The sequence below is a fragment of the Xenopus tropicalis genome, chromosome 3 (assembly GCF_000004195.4).
Source record: "Xenopus tropicalis strain Nigerian chromosome 3, UCB_Xtro_10.0, whole genome shotgun sequence".
Lineage (NCBI taxonomy): Eukaryota > Metazoa > Chordata > Amphibia > Anura > Pipidae > Xenopus > Xenopus tropicalis.
Window position 1 is genome coordinate 83,764,865 of NC_030679.2, and position 17,132 is coordinate 83,781,996.

The window sequence follows — 17,132 nt, forward strand, 5'->3', positions numbered from 1 at the left end:
TTCAGTGCCGTAGGGACTGCTGACGTAGTTCGCGTTGCTTGAGGGACTGGGGCTGATTTCTGGTTCAGCTGCCGGAGAGCAGGCTTGGCCATGGGGAAAGCAGACTTCCTTACTCCGAAGGCAATCGCAAATCGTATCAAATCGAAAGGACTCCAGAAACTGCGATGGTACTGTCAAATGTGTCAGAAACAGTGTCGGGATGAGGTGAGGAGAAGGGAGACGGCAGTAACAATAAGGAAGTGTTGTTTATGAGGCGCAGCATGTATAGTACAGCCGTGCACGCTACAAGACTACTACAATGTTGCGTTATTAATTCAACTATTCAAGTCTGTTGGGGGCGGAGAGATGGCTGCTGTTTTCTTTATAATATGCAGTTCTGAAATCAGTTGAAGCATTTTGTATAGACTTGGGCTAAATACAGCAGCACCCACCGTAGTCCTGTTCGGGTAAACCCAAAGAGGATTTTACATCAGTATCATGCGTTGTGGACTACACTGGTTGTGAACTGGTTTCTTTTTAGCCTTTGTTTATCATATGACGCTTACAGTCTAACTTCGGGATCCACAACTTTTTTTTACCGGCGAGCCACGTTCATATGTAAAAAAAATGTTGGAGAGCATCACAGACATGCCATATTTTCCAAGGGGTGCCAATAATGGTCTCTAATTGGTTATTTGGTAGCATCTACAGTGGTGTGAAAAACTATTTGCCCCCTTCCTGATTTCTTATTCTTTTGCATGTTTGTCACACAAAATGTTTCTGATCATCAAACACATTTAACTATTAGTCAAAGATAACACAAGTAAACACAAAATGCAGTTTTTAAATGAGGGTTTTTATTATTTAGGGAGAAAAAAAATCCAAACCTACATGGCCCTGTGTGAAAAAGTAATTGCCCCCGGAACCTAATAACTGGTTGGGCCACCCTTAGCAGCAATAACTGCAATCAAGTGTTTGCAACGAGTCTTTTACCGCGCTCTGGAGGAATTTTGGCCCACTCATCTTTGCAGAATTGTTGTAATTCAGCTTTATTTGAGGGTTTTCTAGCATGAACCGCCTTTTTAAGGTCATGCCACAACATCTCAATAGGATTCAGGTCAGGACTTTGACTAGGCCACTCCAAAGTCTTCATTTTGTTTTTCTTCAGCCATTCAGAGGTGGATTTGCTGGTGTGTTTTGGGTCATTGTCCTGCTGCAGCACCCAAGATCGCTTCAGCTTGAGTTGACGAACAGATGGCCGGACATTCTCCTTCAGGATTTTTTGGTAGACAGTAGAATTCATGGTTCCATCTATCACAGCAAGGCTTCCAGGTCCTGAAGCAGCAAAACAACCCCAGACCATCACACTACCACCACCATATTTTACTGTTGGTATGATGTTCTTTTTCTGAAATGCTGTGTTACTTTTACGCCAGATGTAACGGGACACGCACCTTCCAAAAAGTTCAACTTTTGTCTCGTCGGTCCACAAGGTATTTTCCCAAAAGTCTTGGCAATCATTGAGATGTTTTTGTCCCAGTCTCTTTCTTATGGTGGAGTCGTGAACACTGACCTTAATTGAGGCAAGTGAGGCCTGCAGTTCTTTAGATGTTGTCCTGGGGTCTTTTGTGGCCTCTCGGATGAGTTGTCTCTGCGCTCTTGGGGTAATTTTGGTCGGCCGGCCACTCCTGGGAAGGTTCACCACTGTTCCATGTTTTTGCCATTTGTGGATAATGGCTCTCACTGTGGTTCGCTGGAGTCCCAAACCCATGTAGATTTGGAGTTTTTTTTCTCCCTTAATAATGTAAACCTTCATTTAAAAACTGCATTTTGTGTTCAATTATGTTATCTTTGACTAATAGTTAACGGTTTTTGATGAGCAGAAACATTTAAGTGTGACAAACATGCAAAAGAATAAGAAATCAGGAAGGGGGCAAATAGTTTTTCACACCACTATATGTGGACTGGTAGCATATAGGAGGCTCTGTTTGGCATTACACCTGGTTTTTATGCAACCAAAACTTGCCTCCAAGCCAGGAATTCGAAAATAAGCACCTACATTGAGGCCCCTGGGAGCAACATCCAAGGGACTAGGGAGCAACATGTTGCTCCTGAGCAACTGGTTGAGGATCACTGGTCTAACTGTTAGGAAAGTGTAGGTTTGCACTACGAGCCCTATTTATAAAGCCACATTATGGATAAACATCAGTTTCGTCTCTAATGTATTGGGTAGAGGGTCCAAGTAGGTAAAAATGAGGATCTGAGCTGTGTCTGTGTTTAAAAAAATTGGACCCATGCAGTACTCTAGTGTGTTCTATGCATATCTGATCATTTATTTTTATGAAATGTCCTCTGAATTTAAGTACTCAAAATAAAGAGTTGATATTTCCCCCTAAAAGATAACACTTAAAAAAAAAAAATCTTTTATCACCTCCCAGCTCCAGCTACTCTTCAGTTTACACAATTCCAATCTTTCAGGCTATGAGCCCAAACAAATAGGGAATTTGTACAGTATGGTCTATTTTTTGTGTTTTCAGAGAATTTTTACCAGTGCTATATGTTACATTGATGTTATTATCTTTATTTAAGAATGGCTTTAAATGCCACTGCATGTCTGAGTCGCACCAAAGACAACTGCTCCTTGCTTCTGAAAATCCTCAGCAGTTTATGGATTATTTTTCAGAGTAAGTATTAAAATATGAAAAAGCTATAATGGATTATTACCAATCAATTGCATTTCCCATATTTGTGGTATGCTTGCAGCATTGTGCTTTCATGGAAGTAGTTTGCCCAAGTCCCTATCCCATTTACATGCACCCATGATCAGTTTTATCAGGAGCCAGTGTACTTGTCTGTATGTTTTTGGAGTGTGGAATGAAACTGAAGTACATTCCAAAATTTTTGGAATGTTTCCTATGCCAGAGTGAACTTGGGCCCCAGTGCTGCAAAGCAAAGGTATTAACCACTGATCCACAGTGCAGCTAAATTTAGAAGTACAGGTAGACAGAGATACAGAGGCATTACAATGCACAAAATCACTAAATGTATCCCAGTACTCGCAGCAATGTGAAGTGGCATCCTCAGTGCTCCCTCCCATTGCACCACTGCTTTATTATACCCTGCATCTTTGTAGGCCTTTACTGTCATCACATTATAAACCCCCTTTTTCATAATTCTGTATAAGTTGTTAAATGGCAGAGGTTCACATTTGATATATTCACGTATTGTCACTTTGAATTAAAGGAGACATATTGGATAAATGGGAAAAACCCTAATCCTGTAGGCAATTATGAATAATATATGGTGCTGGTTTCCCTTTGGGCTAAACATTAATCCTATCTGTAAAAATGGCCCCTTTATTGGAGCTCCCTATAGATCCTCTCACTTCTCTGTCCGAGTTTGAAATGTAGAGTGGTTGTGTCCTAACGGTCCCTGCCAGAAGCACAGTAGGAGGGGGAGAGCCAATCACAGCCCTGCAGTCACACAAGCACAGACAGGCTTCAGTTCCCTATCAGGTCAGCCTAGCTGCTGATTTGTTCCTATCTTACAGTGCAGTGTACTGAGAGCCACCGGCTCCCCAGCTCATCCAGAGAACTCAGCCAGCAGGAATTGGAACAGATGTGTGGGGCTAGTGGGGTTTTGGTGGAATTTCTCAATAAATCAGTCTGAAACACAGCTTTATTAAGCACAATCCTTCTATATCTAGAGGAGTATAATTCACTGGTACATTCTTAATTTTTATTGGATATGTTTCCTTTAACTTAAGTTGCTTGCCCCTACTACTGCAGAATGCCTTCCACTCGAGTGAATGGGACAAATAGAATCATTTTGAGTACTGCCACAAATATCACCAGTAACTGCAAGTGTATAAACTGCAACTGTGAAACTACATTTTAGTACACTTTGTAAGTACACCATATATTCTTATATCAGTTACCCTTTAGGTTTCAGCCATTTTTTTGCTCCTTAGGTTCTCTCTTCACCTGTTAATTACTCTGTATGCTGGGGTGACGCACTATTCCCTGCACCCCATAAAAGGAGTCGGAAATGCGTTGGGTCTTTAAAGCGGACCTGTCACCTTAAGAAATAATTTCAAATTGTTTTCTATTGTGTTTGGCAAGCAAAATAAACTTTACTTACACTATATAAATTATTTTAATCTTATTTTCTTCAGCCTTGGAATTCACAATTGCAGCATGCAGACAGGGGCCATTTTGTGGGCACTGTTATCAAAGCAGGCATTGCATCCTGCCAAAATCTTGTTTAAGTGCCAGTATGGGGGGGCTGATACCCATGTCCATGCACTGGTTACACAATTAGATGGTGAGGATGGAGGGGGGATGTGAGGAGGGCAGAGACATCTAAGAAGTTCTGAATTGAAAGGCATAGAGGCGGGGCAGGCATTATATGATTGACAGCTGAGATTTTAAAATGCTTTTATAATGGGTTTGGATGTGGTAATAAAAAAAATATTTTGGGTTTCATGTTAAATTTGAAAAGGACTTTTATTATACAGCTTTTTATGTCTGGGTGACAGGTCCACTTTAAACCTACAAACAACATTATTGTTGGCAAAGCTATATCAAAGAATGATGGTGCTGTGAACATCATTGCGTAGATGTAATACTTACATGGAGTACAACATTTTGGCTTATATTTTTAAACAGCTAAGAATTGAACTGAATTCTCTTGTAGCATATTTCAGTGGTTTTTGGACAAAGAAAGATTCATATGAATGTCTTGTAGGAATTATTATTATTATTATTTAATGAAAGCAAACTTCATTAAAATGTTGGTCAAACATTCTGATGAAATTCTTTACAGCCTTTATTTGTAATTTTTTATAATACAACCCTGTCAACACATGTTCCTAGCCTTATAATTTCACAAAACTTTTGTTTATTTTATCATTTATATGCTCCTCTGATTTGTCTCTTGCAGTGAATTTCGCACAGAATTTTTAGAATTGCTAAGGCGTCGGTTTGGTGAGTAAATGACTACACTATTCTTTTTAGATGATTTGAAATTTTCTTATTCTTATGCATAAGTAAAAAAAAGTATGGTAAATAAGGAAACAATTCTCCTTTTTTTTATTTTTCCCTTTTTCAATACCCAGCCAGAACAACTTTTATCAATGGTCAAAAGGCATTTGGCTACGAGCCTGCTTAAGTCTTGACAACAAAAGGAAAAAAAAAACAAAAAAAAAAATGGAGTTGTGGGGAAAAAAATCACAATTAAAGCTCCTGCCCTGTTGTGGGACACATAAGCTGTAAAAGTCAATTCTGTCCATGGAATTGGTATTGTATAATGTCATAAAGTCTCTAGGTACATATTTGTTGCATTTAGTCACACCATAGGGAATGTAGGGAATGCTGAAACCTTATTCACCAGATAAATTGGTGAACATTATATGTTTTATGAAAAAAGATGTGGATGAGTGGACAGTTCCTGAAATATTTTGTTAAAGGAATACTGTCATCAGACAGTATCAAAATGCATCAGTTAATAGAGCTTCTCCAGCAGAATCCTGCATTGAAATCCATTTTTCTAAAACACAAACACATTTTTTTTATATTCAGTTTTGAAATTTCACATGGGGCTAGCTATATTCTTCATTTTCCAGGGTGCCACAACTATGTGACCTGTGAGTCACACTTTACTGCTGAGCTGCAAGTTGGAGTGATGTCACCCTTCCTTCCAGCAGCCGATAGGCAGAACAATGAGAAGGGAGCAAGATGGCAGCTCCCAGAAGATATCAGGATAGCACTCAATAGTAAAATCCAAGTCTGTCATGGGACTAGGAGAAACAATAGGTTATGTGAAAGCAGTTCTAATGTGTAGAGCTGGCTCCTTCTAAAAGCTCTGACTCGGGCACAATGCACTGAGATGGCTGCCTTCACACCAATATTACAATAATGTATGATTTTTTAATTGTAACATAGTAACATAGTAACATAGTAAGTTGGGTTGAAAAAAGACATACGTCCATCAAGTTCAACCATAATGCCTATACCTAACCTGCCTAACTACAAGTTGATCCAGAGGAAGGCAAAAAACCCCATCTGAAGCCTCTCTAATTTGCCTCAGAGGGGAAAAAATTCCTTCCTGACTCCAAGATGGCAATCGGACCAGTCCCTGTATCAACTTGTACTAAGAGCTATCTCCCATAACCGTGTATTCCCTCACTTGCTAAGAATCCATCCAGCCCCTTCTTAAAGCTATATAATGTATCAGCCAGTACGACTGATTCGGGGAGGGAATTCCACAACTTCACAGCTCTCACTGTAAAAAATCCTTTCCGAATATTTAAATGGAACCTCCCTTCTTCTAAACGGAGTGGGTGCCCTCGTGTCCGTTGGAAGGACCTACTGGTAAATAAAACATTAGAGAGGTTATTATATGATCCCCTTATATATTTATACATAGTTATCATGTCACCTCTTAAGCGCCTCTTCTCCAGTGTAAACAGACCCAACTTGGCCAGTCTTTCTTCATAACCGAGACTTTCCATACCCTTTACCAGCTTAGTTGCCCTTCTCTGGACCCTCTCTAGCTCAATAATGTCCCGTTTGAGCACTGGAGACCAAAACTGAACAGCATATTCTAGATGGGGCCTTACCAGTGCTCTGTAAAGGGGAAGAATAACCCCCTCCTCCCGTGAATCTATACCCCTTTTAATACAGCTCAGAACCTTGTTTGCCCTTGCAGCTGCTGCCTGGCATTGCTTGCTACAGCCAAGTTTATTATCTACAAGGACTCCAAGATCCTTCTCCATTATGGATTTGCCTAGTGCAGTCCCATTAAGGTTATACGGGGCTTGCATATTTTTACATCCCAGGTGCATGACCTTACATTTATCCACATTAAATCTCATCTGCCACTTAGCTGCCCAGATTGCCAGTTGGTCAAGATCCTGCTGCAGGGATGTCACATCCTGGATAGAATTGACTGGTCTGCAGAGTTTTGTGTCATCTGCAAACACTGATACATTACTCATAATACCCTCCCCTAAGTCATTTATGAACAAATTAAACAAAAGTGGACCCAGTACAGAACCCTGAGGGACCCCACTGAGAACCTTACTCCAAGTAGAGAATGTGCCATTAACAACCACCCTCTGTACCCGATCCTGTAGCCAGTTTTCTATCCATGTGCAAACGACTTCACTAAGACCAATAGACCTTAGCTTAGAAAGCAGTCGTTTGTGGGGAACGGTATCAAATGCTTTGGCAAAATCCAAATAGATTATATCTACTGCATCCCCACTGTCCAGCTTCTTACTTACCTCATCATAAAAAGCAATTAAATTGGTCTGACATGACCTGTCCTTCATAAAGCCATGCTGATTACTGCTCATAATGCCATTCTGCACTACATAATTTTGAATGTGATCCCTTAACAAGCCTTCAAATAACTTGCCCACCACGGATGTCAAACTTACAGGCCTATAATTGCCAGGCTGAGATCTTATTCCCTTTTTAAATATGGGAGTGACATTCGCCTTCTTCCAATCACTAGGTACCATACCTGATGAAAGAGAGTCTGAGAATATCAGAAACAAGGGCCACTGCAATTCTGCCCCTAGCTCTCTCAGTACCCGAGGGTGTATTCCATCTGGCCCAGGTGCCTTGTTTACATTTATCGTGTGTAACCCTTTAAGCACCATATCCTGTGCCAACCACTGTGTAGTTGGAGCTGAGGCAACAGTGAAGCTATTGGGTGAGACTTGGCCCACTGGCTCCTCTACTGTATACACAGAAGAAAAGAACTGGTTAAGCACATCTGCCTTTTCTGTATCCGCTGTAACCATATTGTTATTATAACTCAATGGGGCCACACCCTCAACCTGCATCTTTTTACTATTAATATACTTAAAAAACTTTTTGGGGTTAGTCTTGGCCTCGGCCGCGATGCGCTCCTCATTTTCTATCTTTGCCTTCCGGATTGCTGTTTTACAACACTTGTTATAGTGTTTATATTCATTAAACGCAGCTACTGTCCCCTCTGACTTATATTTCTTAAAAGCTTTCCTTTTTTTCCCTATTAACTTCTTTACCTCAGAGTTAAGTCACATTGTGAATAATTTGCCCATGATATTATAATATATATCCTTTTATAAAGTATTTTCCTCCATTGCTCTTTTACTTCTAAGCTTTTCTTTATTTATATGAAATAAACCAACTTTTCATTTTTGTTTCTCTAGGAACCAAGAGAGTACATAATAATATTGTCTACAATGAATATATCAGCCATAGGGAGCATGTACACATGAATGCCACCCAGTGGGAAACACTTACAGACTTCACCAAATGGCTTGGCCGAGCAGGTATGTTTCAGATACTTTTTTACCACTTTATCTATGTTTTAAAACATGGAATTTGACATAATCAGTTAACAGCAGGCATAGTATTTGAATACATAGAATATATGTCTTAAAATAAGCACACATGACTTTATTAGGTGAAGAATGTGAATTGTAGAACAAAGAACCTCATAGCTGCAATTATACATCCATTATGCAACATTTAGCCTTCTTATGACAACTCGGCATTGACTCAGATTGAGTCAGCACATCTGGCTATATACTGGCAGGTTCAAGATTCTAATTTGGCCCTGATCAAGCAAGTAAGTAGCTTTACCTGCCTTTGCATGGGCAGATATCTATCGGCCAGATATCCCTTAGGCTGGGTTGAAAATCCTATTGGGTGAGGGCCATACTACATTTTTGTGCGCCCCAAATTAATCTAGGAATGTTGGTAAAAAGTGATATATGAGCCATCGACTCCTTTTCTTGCATTTTTCAACTTTATTTTATTCTCTTTATTATGATGATTTACTTCTCAGGTTACTGTAAAGTGGATGAGACTCCAAAGGGCTGGTACATTCAGTATATAGACAGAGATCCAGAAACAATTCGCAAACAGCAGGAACAGGAAAAGAAGAAAAAACAAGATCTAGATGATGAAGAGAGAACTGCTAAATTTATTGAGGAACAAGTTAAAAAGGGCTTGGAAGTCACTGAACAGGTATGTTGAGGTTTTGCTAAATTCATTTTCATTTTTAGAAGTATAGATCATTTATGTCCAATATATAGGGTCAGTCACCCGTAAAATGTTAGTATTTTAGAAGTCACCAAGAAGGCACAAATGCACGTTTAAACAGGTGGTGTAACTTTGAGATTATGCACATATTTTGCAACAAAGGGTCCATTATCTTTTTTTTAAATACATGGGTTTCAAAGAGTCACATGACATAAGCTACAACACCGATTATAAACCTATCTTTTACAGGATATTTATAGCTCTTGTGGAGAAAGAATCTACTTTCCAAACAACCTGTGACATTTATCTGCCAGAAAAATACCTAAATGATAAATTAATTAGCCTGCCCAGTACTGCAGGGGGGGGGGGGGGCTGTAACAAGCTCTATCTTTGTGCTTATATAAAGTTTAATTCAAAGATAAGGAGCAGGCATTATGTTCAGAAAACTGTACCATACCTGGAAGTATTAACTGTGAATTTATGAAGTCTTCTAATATCTACCTTTTGGGTTTTTTAAAACCTCTTTATACTGATTGTGAGTATATTTTAAAGGTGTAGATCACGGTTAAAATGGCTTTTGCTGTGATGTGAACAGAGATATGAGACGATTAGAATTTGCAACATTTATTTTTTCTGTGTGTGCTTATTGAGTTATTTAGGTTTTTGTTCAACAACTTTTCAGTTTAAAATTGCAGCAGCTATCCATTTTACCTTGCAACCAGGCAGTGGTTAGAATGAGAGATTGGAAGATGATTATGAGAAAATCTGAAAAGGAAGAAAGTAATAAAAAGTAACAATAAAATTTAGCTGCTCTCCGAAACATATTTTTCGTTGTGGGGTCAGTTACCCCCATTTGAAAACTGGAAATAGGCAGAAGGATAGCAGATCATTTTAGAACTATAAATGCAGACCAATTGATTGATTGCTACGAACAGGATATTTTGTATCATTCCACACATACATACATACATACACACACACATACATGTACATGCATACAAAGTTAAACTAACTCTTTTCGGAAATTCCACATGAAGCTCTGTGCATTACATTGCTCATATTTATTTTGTAGCATATCTCTCAATATTTTCAAGCTTGACAAAGTCCTCTTTGATATAAGAGGCAAAAAGTCTAGGCTAGATGGAGACTTAATATCACAAGGAGGGCACCCTTATAGCCAAAACCTATTTAATAGACGAGCCATTTTTGTTGGATAAATCTGCTTTTTTTTGATTTGCAGAACACCCCTACCTACACTGAATTAAGCAGACAGAATGAGGAAGAGAAAGGTAGGTTTTTCTTTTTGAACCATGGTTTTTAGATAAGAATATGCAACCAAATTAAACTACGTTACACTTCCACCCCCTACAGTGTTCTGTTGTGCTTTTTTTTTTATAACTTGTTAAGCTGGCCATACACGTTACAGTTACAATTACAATCTTTCCTGCGACCATTTATCGTGAGAAATATCGTTCGTACCTTTCATTGACGTTCAGGGTTGAATCGTCGCATATGGAGGTAGAAACAACTTGCCCTGAACCCTGGGCAGCTTCAACGATCAAAATCTTTTGTCCCGGCCAGTCGACAAGACGACCAATATTCATGGCTTTTGCGGATATTGGTCATCTAGCTGATTCCACCATACACGCACTGAAACGAGGTTTTGTGCGATATCTGTGCGTGTATGGCCAGCTTTAACCACTCTAAGATGTAAAAAGTGTTGGTGAGCCACACAAGCATAAAAAAGGTAAAAAAAAAAAGAGAAAAAATAAGAACAGACCATGCCTCCATGTCATACATTTATGGACACCTACTTTGAGGCCATTGGGAACAACATGAATGGGGGTGGTAAACAGCATGGTAGGAGATCAAGGCAGCAATGCTCAATGCTTTTTTTTTTTTTTTTTTGTTTTTGTTTTTTGCATATATTTATGAATACATTTAGCAACAAGAAGGAGCATTTTATGATAAATAAAAACAGAGAATACACTCTTCTAAAAATCCTTGGAAGACGGCAATCCTGCAAAGGCCCAAGACATCAATGAAACCAAGCCTTTTAGCATTCCTGTCATTCCCTTCTTGCTGCTATAAATTTGATCAAATAGCCTCCATATACTCTTAAGGCCAGGGGCACACTGAGCAGATTATCCACTTCCACTTCTGTGACACTGTTTGCCACATGTGGTTTGCAGTATATGTAGGCTATCCAAATAATTACCTGATTAGATACTAGAGCTCATGGACGTTCATAAGTGCAGTTGTGGTCCCCACACTTTTCCCACTGTCAGTTGCCTTTTATTAAAGGTACTTGCATCAAAATGTGCTCCTTGAACTTCCATATATTTGCAGTCCCTACAGAGCCCTGCATCAATTGCTGCAGTTCAGGAGCACCAAAAGAACAGGGCATATGTGTCACTTACACACTGAACACTGTAAAAGACACCACACAGACTTTGGAAATATTTGGATTAAGTGCACCCACTTTGCATTTAGGCACACATGCAGTTGAGTTAATTGTGGCAAATAAGGTTCAGTTGCTAAAGTACTTTGTCGCCACAATGACGCTAGAATTCTGGTGCTGTGCATGTGGTCTGCTCTGTATTTTATGCTTGTGCATACTATGGCAAAAATGTACAGCTTGCCTAACTACTGTGGTTCAGTTGCTCTAGAATTTAAATGTCTCAAATGCTAATTGCCCACAGGCAGTCCAATAAGGACATACTGGACACACGTTCCTCTCCTTGTGTGCATGGTGAAAGACTGATATTTGATATGGTCAGTTATGAAGCTTCTGAAATCCTTAAACTTTTTTTTTTTTTTTCTCTTTTATAAAAAGAGGTATATGTGATTGCTTTGGGCAAACACCATGCTGGTCTATATGGTGATTCAGGCCAGCAACAGCGCTGTGGTGATTCATTAATTCCCACTACTAACTTAAAAATTCCTAAAATGTTTCCTGACTAGAATAAATTGTTAAATCTGAAATGCCCTTTATTGTTTAACTGTTGGCAGTAATCTGTTAAAGTATCTGGGCATGTTAAATCTGCTCCTTAATATTGTTTTGTGAGCAATTCTGAATTACTCTTATTGTATGAATATATATATTATTTAATTGCTGTTGCTTTCATGTGTAGAGATTTATAGTTTTATGCTGAAGATGACCCATTCCATTCATGTTCTCCTTTTTTTTGTCTTTAGTTGCATTCAATTTAAACAAAGGAGCAAGCACTTCAGGAACAGCTACAACTAAGTCAAGGTGAGATGTACTGTATGGTGCAGCAGAGCAGAGGCTTAATAATAGTTTAGTGTTAATCATTTTTTGTTGTTGTTGTGTAGGGTGCAGTCCATTGCATAAAGCTGCTGAACAATATCATACTTGCTGCAACCCAATACTCAATAGATAGGTTGCCCCAGCACATACGCAGTCACAAGATGGAACACATAGATGATGATCCCATGCAGAAAGGTGTTTGTTTTTATGTCACAATAAGTGAAAGCAGGGTAATTCATTACATAGGGTTGAAAAAAAGACCAAGTTCAACTCTTCCTCGTAAACCCAGCACACACAAAACTATACTGACCTATTTATACACTAGTGATATATGAGTGACATTTTCAGTGTTAGGATCAGCTGTACATGAATACTGCTTCAATACACACAAAATAAACAAGTACATGTGGCTGTTCAATTGGATGCCCAGATTTTTCAATGTAATCTGGATCACAAACGTTGCCTATTGCATAGTCAACCTATTACATTTAAAAAGTTGAACAGCACTGCAAAATACTAAAACTAATTCTGAACTAGGCAAGTTCTGCTATATCTGTTGAGGTACAAATTGGCAGGTTTTCAGTTGTGAATGATTGTTTACGTATCTGTAAAAAAAAAAAAAAAAGATCCCATGGATGCATTACCCTTGAAATTCTTATTTTCTAGTTCTCTTGTATCCAATGCACTTAAGTCTGCTGCTGTTATGGGCTCAGTAAAACGAAAAGACACCTCTCAGGTGCAACCAAAGGAAAAGAAGAAGAAATCTGCCCTTGATGAGATTATGGAGGTGAGGGCTGCAGTATTAACAATGCAGTGAATGTAACCCTCTGGTATTAAATCATTTGTAAACATTTATACAGCCCATATTATGCAAGCTAAATGAGAGAAACCATTGAAAGTGTACTGAAGTTAAAGTTTGTTTTGTAGATGGAAGAAAAAAAGAAGAAGACAGAGCGCACAGATTTTTGGTTACAGCCAGTAAGTAATCCTCTGCTTATTCATATTCATATTCCACAGGGAATGGAATATGCCACAGATACCCACAACCAACTGTACTTGTGTAATGAATTACCAAAGTGGTTGTATTGTAGTTACACAATAATCTTTTTTTAAAGAATATTAAAGTAAGGTTATAATGAATATAATATTGAATAACTCGCATATATAATTTCTTTAACCAAGCTTTGTTTATTTTATTTGAAGGAAATTGTTGTAAAAATTGTTACGAAAAAATTGGGAGAAAAATACTACAAGAAAAAAGCTGTAGTAAAGGTAATGTAATTAGCGTAATGTAAATTAATGTACGCTGTCATTTTCTTTTATACTGCTCTGATCTTTTGGGGGTCACATTTGGAGTTTCCCAAGTTCAGTTCCAGCCAGGCCACTATCTGCATGTAATTTTTCTGTCTATGCTTCCCATCCCCATGTGGCTTTTCTCCCACATTTCAAAAACATGCATGCAGGTTAACTGGCATCTGATGGAATTCACCCAGTACTTTAGTGCATGGTATAAACAGTAGATTGTAAGCACCACTGGGGCAGATATAAGCAATATCTGTATAGTGGTAGCACTATATAACTAACTGCAGTCTCTACTTCCTGCCATTTACAAGGGACTTGGCAAAACAGACATGCACATACATTGCCATGAAATACACATAGCATTACTGTACAAAACTAACTCTGTGACCCTCACTGGGGTAATGGTGGTGTTAAAATACACACTGTATGTCCCTGTGACTAGCTGTGCATCTAGACCCACAGCTTTCATGGCCCAGAGGTAGCTTTGAAGTTAAAGTCTGTGTCTGCAGACTGTATTGATTTAGTTAGAGCTGTTCAGGTTTGGGATAGAGTTTGGAATCTCTGTCTAATGCTTTTAGACTCTGACTTTAATCCCACAAGAACATTCTATGATTTTTAAAAACAAATTGGAAATTGTGTTTAGCGAATTGAAAGTGTGGCTTCACAAAACTATCTGTAATCCCATGTTCATGCCCATACCATTATGGCTTCATCTGAAACCCTACCTGCTTCTATTGCTTTACCAGCCCATAATTAATATATTGAAAGGACATTACATTGTTCTTTTTAAAAGTCAAAAATACCTTCTTATCTTGAAATTTATTTCTTGCATGATGCTTTAAAGGAGAAGGAAAGCGACTGAGGCATTTTATTGCCAGTAGATTTGTCACAATAATGCAAGCTGGAATGCTTTATTTTTTCTAAGCAGCCGTAGAAGCTCTCTCTGTTTGCTTAACATGGCAACTTCCGTTTTTTTAGCTTGGTCTGACATCCTTTTCCTGCCTGCAAGCTGCTCACTGGAACAGCTCTCAGCTCCGATTACAGTGGGAAGGGGAAGGGGAAGGGGAGAGAGGAGCAAACTGAGCAGGCCTGTTCTGTGCCCTGAAGCATTTTTCTGAGAGCAGGAAGTTTCACACATCATGTGTACATTTCTTTTCACAGAGTAGCAGTTATCTAAGTGCTTATGGCTGTATTTCCATAAAGCTTTCTGATAAAGTGTACTGCCATAAGAAACCTGAATGGCAGACAATCCGTTCTCAAAACTTTGGCTAATGACATGTGTTTTTTGCTAATCACAATAATATTTACAATTGTATTGTTGGTCATAAATGAACAGATACATGTTTTTTTTACTTGATGTGGTCTGCAAATAAAACTAATGAATTGTTTGTTCATATAGGAAGTGATTGACAGATACACTGCAGTTGTGAAACTTGTTGATTCTGGAGATAAATTAAAGCTGGATCAGACCCATTTAGAGACAGTTATCCCAGCACCAGGTAAATAGTTCACTTGGCCCAGAAATAACTATTACAAGATCAGCCAGGAGTTATTATTAAACTTAATTTTACTGTAAAAATGGGACAATGAATGGTGAGTGTCTGCACATAATTACTGAAGTCTTAAAATATACAAAAAAACAACTGATTAAAACCACCAGAGGAGAACCTTAATGGAAATTGAAGATGCAGGCACTGCTCCACAGCTACCATGTATGTGTATATAAGGGGGAAAATGTGATTTTGCTGCTTAATACATTACACTGGAGATACAGCTATAATACAATATTTTGTGTGAATACAACCAAAAATGTTCTTTTTCCAGGAAAGAGAGTTTTTGTTTTAAATGGTGGTTACAAAGGAAATTTTGGCATCCTAGATTGCATCAATGAGAAGAGCTTTTCGGCTACAATAGAAATTGACTCAGTGAGTATTTCTTGAGGGGAGTATTTGTCATTATCGTAACAATAATATCCTTTATAAAGGATTCAAATTGTGAAGAGTACTAATTAATAAAGGAACCTAGCCTCAGTGGTAGAATGAAAGTAATAGGGTATTCAGTAAAAAGTATTTCTATATGCTTGTGTAATATTGTGTAACATAGTGTAGTTTGGGCAAAAATATTTTTTCTATTGCTTCTGGAAAAGCTTTTGGCAGTCTTTATTAAATGCTTGCATGGAGTAATCCATTTCCTGGTAGTTGTGGGATTGTTTCTATTCCCTGGCAAACAAAAAAGAAGCCTGTATTGCTTTATGCAAGGAATAATATATACTATAATACATTAGGAAATAGGACACGGCAACAAGAAATAACAGGATCAATTATTACCTTTGTGAAGGCTTATCTGAGGCAAAGTGACGAGTAGGATTTAGAAACTATTTAAAGATGTAAAATGTTATCACTACTGTGACAAATAACAGAACCCTATTAAAGGGATTAAATATTTATTGTGCTACATTGGCCTTTTTTGTAAAAAAAAAAAAAAATCTATATATATTTTCTATATTAGTGTGGTCATTCCTAACACCATTATCTAGAGCATGGTTATAGTGCATTATTTTCAGTAATGTAACTTGGACCGACTCGGCAGCTTATCTGCCCGTGTAGGGGCAGAAACGAGCGGGCTGGCCGACCGATATGTGGCCTGAAATTGGCCAGCTATCGGTCGGCCAGGTTAGAAAATCCAGTCGGATCGGGGATCGCATCGGCTCGTTGATGCGGTCCCCGAACCGACTGCCCCATTGCCGCCTACATAATGGGCCAAACGATCAGATTTTTTTTTTTAACTTCAAGCTCCCCGATATCGCCCACCCGTAGGTGGGGATATCGGGGGAAAATCCGCTCACTTGGCGATCTCGCCAAGCGAGTGGATCTTACCATGTATGGGGACCTTAACTCTGGCTGGGCCTGGGTGCAGTATGTGCAACAGGGACCCCCACCCCCTCCACATGCAAATTTTTCTTACCAGCTGCAAGTGCATGCAAAGAAAGCCACTTCGTTTCTCCTTTTATGGCAGGCCCGGAGGGGGTGCAGGCCTGGGTGCAGTTGCACCTCCAACACCCCCAATAGTTACGCCACTGATTATATTTAAATGTGTAACTTTCATTTTGTGGAGTCTTCTTTTAAATTTTGTTTCAATTGCAACTTATTATTTTTAAAAAGTTCTTGTCTGCATGTCAATAAAAGTACATGATCCTGTGACTTTTTTTTTTTTTTTTTTACTCTGCTGACCAAATGTTTGTCTTGACAGGGACCATTAAAAGGACGGAAAGTGGAAGGCATCCCATATGAAGACATATCCAAAGTTGCCTAGATGTATTAAATATGACCAGACCTGTGTCTGCTGGAAAGATACAAAACTCTACTGTGTCAGAGTTTTAATATTTTAAGTACATAAAGAACAAAAATAGCAAAATGGTTGGGCTGCACACTTTGGGTTATTGTTAAATATTTCATTACCCCAGATTTAAATATTTTGCTGTAATGGTTTCCCAGCTGTTTACTTATTTGGAACATTAAATATATGTTTTTACAATATAA

At 38.6% G+C, this 17,132-nt stretch overlaps 1 protein-coding gene across 1 annotated transcript; it reads left to right on the forward strand.

Moving 5' to 3' along the window:
- The first annotated feature begins 32 nt into the window (after positions 1 to 32).
- Positions 33 to 17,132, forward strand: kin (Kin17 DNA and RNA binding protein). The gene is given in 13 exon segments (NM_001004824.1): positions 33 to 204; positions 2,569 to 2,663; positions 4,921 to 4,964; positions 8,183 to 8,305; positions 8,824 to 9,005; positions 10,261 to 10,309; positions 12,219 to 12,276; positions 12,958 to 13,078; positions 13,219 to 13,269; positions 13,495 to 13,563; positions 14,993 to 15,092; positions 15,418 to 15,518; positions 16,843 to 17,132. Coding segments are annotated over 13 exon segments (1,170 nt in total). The 5' UTR covers positions 33 to 90; the 3' UTR covers positions 16,906 to 17,132.